The sequence below is a fragment of the Buceros rhinoceros genome, unplaced genomic scaffold (genome assembly GCF_000710305.1).
Source record: "Buceros rhinoceros silvestris isolate BGI_N320 unplaced genomic scaffold, ASM71030v1 scaffold25055, whole genome shotgun sequence".
NCBI classification, from domain to species: domain Eukaryota; kingdom Metazoa; phylum Chordata; class Aves; order Bucerotiformes; family Bucerotidae; genus Buceros; species Buceros rhinoceros.
In genome coordinates this window covers 9847-21032 of record NW_010413760.1, presented here as the reverse complement: position 1 = coordinate 21032, position 11186 = coordinate 9847, and the positions used below count along the sequence as shown (strand labels likewise).

Genomic DNA, 11186 nt, shown 5'->3' with positions numbered 1-11186 from the left:
GAAGCAAAATGTTATCCATTTTTTAGGGTGGGTGAATGAAATATATTCAAGAAACTCAAAGCACAGCCAGAAATAGGATGGGAAGTGATGTAACTCTACTGATAACATCACTGAGCTTGCAAAATAACATGTAGACTCACCTTAAGTATTTCAGGTTTTTCAGCTGGTAGTTAGGAATTCTTGAGGGGCTGAGGACTATTTTTTAGTGTCTGTGATAGTAGACCCAAACCATTTTTACTTTTCCTTCTCCCCTATGCAGCTACTAATGTCTCTGTGTCCATCTGCACCTAATCAGGACATGAAGAGGGTCATGAAGGACCACCTCTTTCACAATAATACCTTAACATCTGTTTAAAAACTGTGAAACTGCTCAGGAAGCTACAAAACCTCACAGTGTGAATTTTTTACTAAATTAGGCATGTCCATCATCAGACTTTAAAACAGTTCCAATGTTGAAAAAGAGACACCCCACACTAACCTGTTCAAGGTGCATTTGTGCACGTGTTTGTGAGGGTGTCTCTTTGCCTGTTTCAGGAAGCAATGGAGAGTGCTGTTTGGATGAAAATCCACTTTGTTACACATGAAGCCAGGACAAGGCAAAATTTGCATTCTGTGCTCATGTCTGGCTCCTTGGCACTGCTCAAGAAAGAGAAAGGAGCCAGAAACCGGCTGCAGAGCAGGACAGAAGGGAGTTACAATTACTGGAGGAGACTGGCTAGTCCAGACATGAGAGATGGAGGCACTGTGCCTCATCACCTCCTCTGACTTATTTCTATCCTGGGGATGAAGAGAGCTTGAAAGGTTGGTGATTTTCCCATGGGGCAGATTCAATCAAATATGCTTTTCTGGGAGGTGAACTAGGGTTGCTTAAAAGTAGTTTCCTGCTGCACTACCTTTTCTTTCAATGAACAGAGAGGTACCAGGAGGGAATGATAAATGAACTGAGCCTGAATTTCCATGGATTAGCATCTCTGCTTCCCAGGTATTAAGGGCAGTTAATAAATTTCAGAAGGTTGCTCAGCAGCTCTCAGGATGGTTGCCTTCTTTTATACTGAGCTGCACAATGCATCAGTTTTGACTAAATGTGTCCTTGGAAGAAACTTTCTTTGTCTGGAGAACAGTCTGAGGTGAACTCTAGAAATGACAGGATTGCCAAGAGCTGAAAAAACCCTCCGTTTCACTGTCAGAAAGCCTTTTTGTACTTTTTTTCCCTCACAACTAGAGGCTCCCAGGAACTCTTTTCTTTAGGAGTCAAATGTCTCCAGTTTCCTCTGAGTGCTCCTGCAATAAGCAAACACCTTTTTTACAGTGAGTCTGAGTCATGATGAGCCAGTATGCATGCCACAGAAAACAACCTGAGAAAACCCATCTGCATCTGAAAGCAGGATTTTAACTGCATATTTCAAACCAAGTGTTAAATTTTTCAAATAAAAATACTTGTAAACAGAAAGAGGTTTAGTCTGTCTTGTCATTTCCCTTAGATGTTTCTTGAAACATCTGTTCATATGGAAGACATTACGTAAAATTAGTAGCAGTGTTTCCTGTGTTGATACTTTCATCCCTGACTATCGCTTTGGTTCTGACATTTCCACCTGAATTCTTCCCCACTACTTGTTGCAGGCTGCCAGTGTTACTTGATGTAATAGGGAGTTATTATGAGGTATTGCAGCAGAAGGAAATTACAGCAAATATGTTTAAATCTTTGGTTTTTATTTCTCACTCGGTTTTGATAGGCCTCTGCAGTGAATCAATATGGCTCTATCCAGTCAAGCTCCATGTATTTTCATGGTCTCTTGGAAGTATGTTTTGTCCATGGATAGAAACTGGCACCTCCCTGCCAGTGGCTCTTGCCTGAGAGTTAACTGTAAGTTCATGCGAGGTATTAGACCTGGACAGGGCAGTGCTGTAATAGTTCCTAGCCCTGAAGAGCAAATAATTAACAGGATTTTTGTACAAATATAAGTTAGCTAAACAGCAACTCATATACATTACAGTTCGGACCTCTGACAACAGGGAAGAGCAAAGCCTCTATCCCATGCACCAGTAGTGTCCTCATCAGGGCTTTTCCTCCTCATTTCTTGCCTATTGTGGCAGAGGGAGTCAGCCAGAGTGCTGGCATATCTTCATCTCCAAATTGTGAAGAAAAAGCCACCTAAGGGCAGCGCTGTATTTAGGGAGGCCTCTGCTGCTGGACAACTGGACCCTCCTGTCCCTTCTGTCCCACCGTGAGTATGGTGGCGCCAAGGTCAGTGCTGTGTGAGCAGTGCCCCGGTTTGTTCACTTACAGGAGGGCAGTAGCCTCATCTTGGCAGCATGTGGCAGAGTCCAAAAGGGAAGGCATTGAAGGATAGGGGAGAAGGGCCTTAGTGCCGGCCTGGCTGGGCTGTGGCTAAGCCCCTGTGGCCAGAGTCATCTTGAGTCTGCCCTCTCTGCAAGGGTGAGGTCACAGAGAGGGCCCCTAACACTTTCATGCCTTTTTCTATCAGAAACTGCAACAAGTGCACAGGAAGAGAAGGGGGAAAAAAGAACCAAAAGAACCAAATGGATGACATAGAAAGCAGAAATCCTGCTTCCCAGGCAGAGTTTTGCCTGGATCACCAAGACGGCAAATAGGACTTTGCTCAGCACTCTGTGTTGGAGGAGGCCAGGTCCTGTGTGAGGAGTGCTGCTGTCAACCTTTCTTAGGGATTACTGGAAACTCCTCTCTTTCTATGTAGAGGTGGTTTCTGCATGGGTAAGATAGACAGAAACAACTGTCAAGAGAAACTAAATTTGTGTTTGCCTTTACATACCTAGCCTGTCCTAACAAGGCAGTGTGCTTATTTTTTAGACGTGGCATCTGTAATGCAAACACAAGATGCTGTTTTGTCATTTTCTATTGAAATAAAGGTGATTGTGATCTATATAAATGAAATGGGATGTGAAATAGCCTTTTATTCAGAGGCTGTGCAGTTTGACTTGGGATTAAACATCTGACCATAGAACCAGAAATACAGGCTTAAGTCAGAACTAGATTGCTTTACAAATGCAGTGTGCTTTATATTCTGTCCATGGTGTCAGGCCTCTCATCAAAGTGAAAACTCTCTCTCTGGCTGTCAAACAAGAATGATTTGAAACAAGTGCTGGCAAGGAACTAACAGTAAATTTAAGTAGTGTGGACTGGGTCTGTGATGTCCGGAGGCAGAGCAGCGACTCTTTCACGGGCACCCCCTTGCCGTGGGGAAGGAGCTTGCATGCCCTTGTGAGGCTGAGAGCTGTGCTGGTGGTGGCGTGTGCCTCCGGTGGGGTCTCCCAAGCCAGACAGGTCTCAACTGAAGGGTCAGACAAAGTGTGTCCACAGGCAGGATGGGCTCACTAGCCTTCGGGCAGCCATCCTAGGAGAAGGACAACTCTGACTCCAAACCCGGGCAGATGGAGCTCGTTTAGCCCTGTAAGGCATCCATCATCTCAGAGAAGGACACTCTAACCAAACCTACGACCCGAGGACTTCGCTGTCACTGTCCAAGCTCGCTAGGCGCTGGCAGATGATCCTCAGGTGTAAAGGGTGGAGCCAGTTCCGCGCACGCTGCGCCTCACCTAAAAAAAAATCCACTGCGCAGACCCGAAGGGTGCACTCATCGCTTGTAGTGAGCGTGGGAAAAGCCCTTCCCAGATCTTCGTTCGCGAAGCCAAGCCATGATGATGATGATGATGGACTATCCAGTCAGGGACAGTTTCTATTCATTATATTATATATGAATGTTACTTAATACACAGGCTTACATTCCTACGGAAAAAATAACTGCAGATTTGGCAAGGCAACTTAGGGTCTGCTATTAATTTGCCTTCTACAGGGTAAACAGCAGCTTACTTCAAAAAAAAAAAAAAGGAAATCTGTCTTCCCTTTTACTTAGTCACAATTCAGAGACTTAGCACTTTTTTTATTCAAAACAAGTGTGAAAGATGTTTTTAAAAACCCACAAAAAGTACTGAGGAAAATTTACAAAACTAGACTGAAGAACTTGAGTCTTATTTCTAAATGTGGATAGCAAATGTAGGTGACAGAAACTTTGATCTTTAGCAATGACTAGTATAGTTCACAGGTATAGATCTTCATGTCTTCTCAGGTTAGCCTTTAAAATTAGTTACTTTTGTAATATTATTCATTCTCAAGTTATACTTGAAATACTGCAGTTAAGATGGATAAAATGTGATTCCTTTTTCTGTGTATGGACTTCTGAAAAGCTTTTGCTCAAGCTTTGAAAGCCAAAATCAGCTCTGAGCTAGTGGAAAGCATGGGCAGTGAAAATACTGGTTTTGTTGTAGGGCTGTCTGACGAGTCCTGCCAGCCTTCTTCACCTGCTAGGTGAATGAACACTACAGGAAATCTGGACTCAAATTAATTCATGCAGATTGCAATTGTTCTTTGCACTTAAACCTTGACCCAAAAGGTGTGCCTTTTCCTGTGGTATTGTGATCAGCCTGGTAGTTTCCAGGCACTTGAAAACAAATCCTGCAATATAAATAGGCAGATAACGCGAATTACCATAATGAAATCAACACTGCTAAAAGCAGGCAAAGTACCAAGTCCACACAATTTGCAGTCATATTAGAAGCCATGGAATGAAAAAATTAGTATGCGTTTTGGGGCCCTGTTACAACAGAGATACTCTGCTGGGTTTTGCTGGTTTAGAGCAAACAAGCCTTTTTTAAATATTTAGAGAAGATTGAGTCTGCTTCCCGAAAAACAGAAGCCAAAGTCTGAGCTGATTTGATTTGAAATGAGGTCATCAACTCTTAAGCAATTTTATTCGTGGCAGGTAGGAATTCGATTCCTTGTATTTTAGTTACGTACAATTTCCTTTTTTTCTTATAGTGTAAGAAAGAAAACTACTTGTGATCGTGCTTCTTCATCTATTGAAAGAAATATGTACGCCACTCATGCTTTAGAACACTCCTGCATCTGATGGTTGCCAGTTTTTTTAAGACTGTAGCCAGAGAGTTATCTTTCTGATTTCATAGTTCAAAATTAGCAGCAAATGTACATAAAGATGGGTTTTTGTCTCCTCTTCAGTGCTAGAAAGGTGTGGCCTTTGTTTTTTTTTTAATTTTCTGCAGTAAATATGTCAGTTAGTTTGGAGACATCAAGAGTATAGTTACATACCAGGAATCTGACCATGCTTCTCCTGAACTTTCAGCTGGAACTGATTGACTTCATGGGGGAAATGTGAAGCTTGTGTTGCTTAGTAGGACTGAAAAATGACTGCTGACGAAGTGCAGGGATTTGCTTGAAAAAAAGTACATAAATTTACTAGCTAATTCTCTTTTGGCTTCAAGTGGACACTGACAGAGGAGAAATAGTTGTTTCACACGAGGGCTGGGTGCTTCACAGGTTTCCCACCCAAGCAATGCTGTTAACAACTTGTTGATAACTGTGAGTTACCAGCACTGTTGTTTGTAAGCTTTGCAATGCCTTGCTTTTTTTCCATTTTTGTTTTGTTTGGTATTGTTTTGTTTTTATTAAAGCTCCAGTTCCTGCAGTTGCATTATACGTGTAAAAAAGACAGTCAATTTAACTCTGTTATGATGGGGAAAAAATTTAGACATTTTAGCTGACTGCTACCTGAAGACAAATTTTAGCACTCCTCCCCCTAAATACTGTAAAAGGTGAAATTTCTTGGGTTTTAACCTCAGATCATTGTATGCCTCAGGATGGATTGTATTTCCGTGGTTTAAAATTATGTCTGAAGAGGAGAGTAGGCAAATGATTAACATTCAAAGGCAGCCTGGATTTCTCTGCATTGCCACGATGCGCACGAATCTGAACTGGTTCCTCTTGTCTGTCTGTCAGATTAAGGCAATATAACCCCCTTACCTTCAGGGCCACAGGTTTTTTTCCATCAGCTCAAGCTTCTCATCTTTCAAGGCATTGTTAAGACTATTTTAAGATGCTTTCTTTGGGCAAGGAACCAGAGAAATTAGACCCAGGCCAGAGCATCCTATAAAGCCAGGGATGAATGCACTCAGGAAGCGTAATATATCTGAAGGCACCTTAGTTCTTGTATGAGTATATAATAACCTCCAATAGAATTTGGTAATGTAGAAGGGAGAAGCTTGTATTTTATCAGCTCTTGAGACTTTAAGTCAAAAGGATTTAATTTTCTTAAGATGGTCTGTTTTTTCTGAGACCAAAATGAAAACATCTCTGCCTGACCTAGCAGAGAGCTGCAAAGGCAGCGGATGTGTTTTCTATTTGCCATCTAAAACTGAGGCTACCAAAACCTGAGTGACTCTTCCTGGTGAAACTCCCAAAATGTGAAATCTAACCTTGAACCAGGTCATAATACTTCTATCAATCAGATGAGATGGGAGATATTTCCTTTCTTATTTCAGCCTGCACTAAAATGCTTACCCCCAGTTTGTAGCTAACACAATTAGCATCAACTCTAAAGGGCCAATTAATTAAGCCAGAATGAGGAAAACAATTTGGGAACTTGTAGGAGTCTGTTGGAGTGTAGCAGCAGCACAGCACAGCAGCTGCCTCACTCCCTCGGCAAACATTGCTGCCCCTGAGGTACTGATATCAGATCCCTTCCTGAACTGTCTCCTGAACCATAACAGACTTGTGGATGTGGTTGGGATGGGGCAGGACCTTTGAGCTTCCAGTCTGGTGTATAAGATAAATGGAAATTGTTTGGTTTTACAAGATGCTCAACGAATTCTGCTTTGTGAATGGAACCTCTTCTCCAAGAGCTGGTGCTCGTAACTCAGTCAGCTGCGCAGATCTCATTTGCCATTGCCATAGAGCTCTGCTTGAGCCAGCAGCTAAAGCAGTTGTTTTAAATCAGCCCGACTGGTTGAAATACATCTTATGCCCCTTTCATCTGAAGAACTATAGCAAACTCTTTTCCAGCCAAATAATTCTTTTTAATGTGGGTAAATACCTTGTAAACCGAATGTGTTCAAAGCACAACCTGGTGTATTTCTTCTCTACCTCCAAACACTATCCAGGACTCTACCAAATGCAAAGGACTCTGAGGCACAGATTTTTGCTTTGCGTTGCTCAGAAGTGGAAGAAAAAAAGGATGAGGGGAATCTGAGAGAAGATACTTACTAAACATCTCTTTATTCTGTCAGCCAAAGTTGAGCTTTGCTGGTGAACCTGAAATGAAGAAGCTGGGTAGGGTTTGGGTACTTTTAATAGCAAAGATACAGTCTGAGATGAGTGGATCAAGTATATACTGTACAGCTGGCCAGAAATGGGAATTTCAGTTCCTCAAGACATTCTAGATTTTGAAATTTCCATTATTTGGCATTAGGACACAGACCTGAATTTCTGAGTATCTTTGATTAGGGATTAGATTTGTTTTAGAAAGACAAAATGAGATTTTAAATGTATATTTTTAGTAGATGATAAAGACATTGTAATGAAACGGTTGCACGTAAATCAAGTTGTACAATTTTCAATCGCTTGTTTCAAAGTGAGTTAAAATCAGTAATTCCTGAAAATATTTTGCCTTTAACAGTTTTCTTTCTTTGAAAAGTGTTCCATCTGAATTCAGATGTGTTTTTAATTGGTTTCATCAATAAATTCAGACCAAACAGATGCTTTACTCTTCGTAGTAATACTCTTAGAAGGGCCATTTCTCAAAATGTTTTCAAAATAACCCTTTTTCAAAGTTTAATGTTATTACCAATATTTTATATTAAGACAATGATACAAAATAGTGCTGCAACAGTATTTTGAGTCGTGCTTCATTGGCAGAAGACCTTCTTCTTCCCAAGGATGGTTCTTAACTCTGGAGTCAAAACCTGGATGGTGTGAGCAGAGTGGAGGATTCATCTTTGTGCAGAGGTTACAATAGGAAGACAAGCCAGGATGCTAATGTCCTGCATGGTGGCTTTCTGGATGTCCCGCTGTCTTTGTGGCAGGGGTGTGAGGGATGTACCTCTGCTTTTGGAAGTTAAAAGAGTCCAAAAGAGGCCAGACAAGTGGGGTGTTTCATGATGTGATAGAGATATGCTGTTGGTATTATGGCTCTATGTGCTAACCTCTGCATGGGAGTAAATTTGGCAGCTTTTTCCAACAAGTCAAAGAGATTCTAAAGAAAAGTAAAACTAAGCTTTAAAATAAAGGCTTGCCTGTGTAGTGAGATCACTGCATAGCCAGGGAGGGTGCAAACTGATGACACATCAACCATATTATATAAATTCCCTGTGTGGCCATTCTTTAGGTGTCCTTCTTCAGGGGTGTCTTCAGAAGTGGACTGCACTACTGTGGGCTTAGGGAACTAGAGATCCCATTCTCCAAGTCAGCACAGTGCTCTGAATTTGCTGTGGGTGATACCAGAGAAATCTATTCGGGCTTGGAACAAGGCACTTCTAGTGGTGGTACCTGTCATGTGTATGGCTGTCTAAAGCAGATGTTCCTGGAGAGGCCCAGATAATTTAAGGGGAACTGAGTTTGCCAAAGGAGATATGTTCTGAGTTGTTTGGGTTTTTTTTGTCTCTTTACTCTCTGGCACTAATTGCTGGTGTAAAGTAAAGCTTTACTCCAGTAGAGAGGCACATTTTAAAAGTATAGATACTGTATTCAGTCTTTTTTTTTTTTTCCCTTCTGAAACAAAGAATGAATGTTCTCATGCCCTAAATGAGTGAATGACCTTTGGATAGGAACCTTACCTAATGATATAATCATAGGCATGTTTTCAGTGTTAGAAGGGACCCCATTTTATCCCAGAAATCCCTGGTAATTTCATGGAAGAAGACGATGGAGTAGCATTGCGCTTTGTAGGAGCAGTGACGATGCATATGGCCACAAGGAGCTAATGATGCCTGGCTGTCTGAGTTAACTCTGCACTGGCTTGCTGCACGCAGGTCATGTTTGACGAGCTTGTGAAAGGCAGCCTTGGCTGCGCTCGCCGCGACGCCGTGTGCAGAGATTAGCCCTGCTGAATGCAGTCCAGTGAGCACAAGAGACGCCAATTGGTGGGAAACATTTGAACTGGCAGGAAGGGCAGGTTGCCGAGTGCAGCGAGCAGTGTACGCAGGGATCACAGGTTACATCTGAGATTTCATGGTGAATGCCTAATGAGTGTGTTGGTTAGACCAGCAGAACTCTTCAGACTGTTGTAAATGTAACTGAAAGAAGCGTGGCTGATAAGGCACTGAATACCGCTCTCATAAAGCTTTCCTTTGGCGTTGCAATATTTACAGCCCAGAAAGATAATGGAGAGAAAACTGGACAATAAAATGAAAAGGGACCTGTCCTGCTTAGCTACTTTAAGCAGCAAAAACATCACCCTGGTGTCTGTTTGTAAGCAGCAGGCAGCTCACGATGTGCCTGAACTACTGATTATTGATGAAAAGTCCAAGGCAGAATCTCTGGTAACAGCAAACAGTAAGTCACAGAACGAAGAGAAACATTTGCAGAGTTACTCCATGGGAATGCCAGAAGTCAGCACAGTTGAAAGACAGGTCAGTGAGCTGGTGTGTGTGTGTTGGGAGGGAAGAGGTGTTTCCGAACTGGAGAATTTAAAACAAAAGCATGTTGGATGTGGGTTGTATATGAAAGGAGGTTAAACCTTCTTAATCTAAACTGTCTCAATCTGCAGCATGGATGCCTGCCCCACAACAAGCAGTACACGCATGCAAAGTCTCCTGGAGATCCTCTGCAAGTAATCTTTGAAAGCAGATGTTAACGATGAGTTATGCTGTAGTAACGTATGCGCATTTTTTCAGCTCCACCTCTAATAATATAGAGTGGTGGTTCTTTGTAAGGAAACATGTTAGTATTTCTCCTTTTGAACCACAATTGCTTGAGTAGTTTGACAGCAGCTCATACCAGCCTATTCTCTGGAATACTAGAAATTGCAGAAACATTAGAAGTTTCTAACTATAGGTAAGTAGTTCATTTATAACTACTAAGTGGATGCTAGTGAAAGTTCTTGATAATTCATCTGTGCCAACAATAATTTTTTTAAATTCAGTATTATATATAACTATATTTTTGGAGATTAACTTGTGGAGAAGAGGCTTAGAAAGATCAATGCTATAAAAACATGATGAGGTGTATTATTATAAAAAGAGGTTTTGCTATTTAAAAAAGGTAAATGTAAATTAGAGTAGTGTAGTTTGGATCAGTGAAAATTGTGAATATTTAAAGAAAATAAACTCTCAGAACAACTTTCCTGTCCTTTGAAACTGTGTATGCTTTGAATAGCTGAAATAATTAGTGTCAGACTGGAATGAAATAACAGCCAAATATACCTGAAGACTTTTTCTGTCTTGAGTTACTTCTTATATTATAAACATTTGCTGGGTAACAATTGTGACGTAAATGACTTTGTTCCACCAAAGGATCTCTTTTCTCTATTCAGTTCACTGGGATATACATGTTGCTTGTACTGGAGCTGTGAAGAAAGCGTTTTGCTTTTTTTTTTAATTCTAAATTAGAAACAATCTGTTTACAACAAGGCTTTCCCCTTTCCCATTGAACCAAGAGTGGTTTATAAAGCTCTCTTTAATTTAAAATGACCTGTTAAGGTCTCTAAGGTTGGTAAACTATGGTGTATATATGTATCATTTCAGTAAGACTGGCTGCAACTGCCTAAGTCTTTCCTCATTGTCTGTAGAGTTGGAGAAACCTGTTCCCAGATGGGAAATAAAAGTCCCTTGGCAGAAGCATTAGGGCAACTAAATTAGTATTTTGAAAACAAAAGCACCATTAAGGCTGTTTTAAAGTAATATTTTCACTGAATCTCGACATCCAGGTAGAGAGTGGGTTTTCTCTCATTTAAGACTCAGGAACTGTTTGAAAAATAACAAGTTGTGTTACAAGTAGTTACTGACAATAATAGTCACTAAGCTTGGGGGAAGAGGGGAGGAAGACCAACCAGTTAAGACTTAATACGTTTAAACAATGTGTGCTAACAGAATGGATGTACAAGTTGCACTGAAAGTTGTTAAGGAGGATGATGGTTGAATTTCTGCCCACTTGAAAGTGCTGCTGCTATAGGCACAAAATTGAAGACTTGGGACCTTTGATGTTCCTGAGACTGCTCTGTCCTCATTTTGTTGTTCACTTGCTGCCTATAACAAACTGGGAAAGCATCTGAAGCATTTAATTAATAGTATGTGGCTTTTCAGTAGTGTGTTACTGCCTGCCTGAATCCAAAGTCATGGATCAGCGGGTTGTGAAAGAATGA

General features: G+C 41.2%; 1 protein-coding gene across 1 annotated transcript in view; it reads left to right on the top strand.

Annotated features, from left to right (window-relative positions):
* Positions 1-9207: 9207 nt before the first annotated feature.
* Positions 9208-11186, top strand: part of LOC104494096 (copper-transporting ATPase 2-like) — a gene marked incomplete at its 3' end in the record, with an annotated part of 11104 nt that continues 9125 nt past the window's right edge. Inside the window, exon 1 of the mRNA XM_010136884.1 lies at positions 9208-9456. Within this exon, the coding sequence (XP_010135186.1) occupies positions 9208-9456 (249 nt within the window). The remainder of the gene's footprint in view (positions 9457-11186) is intronic.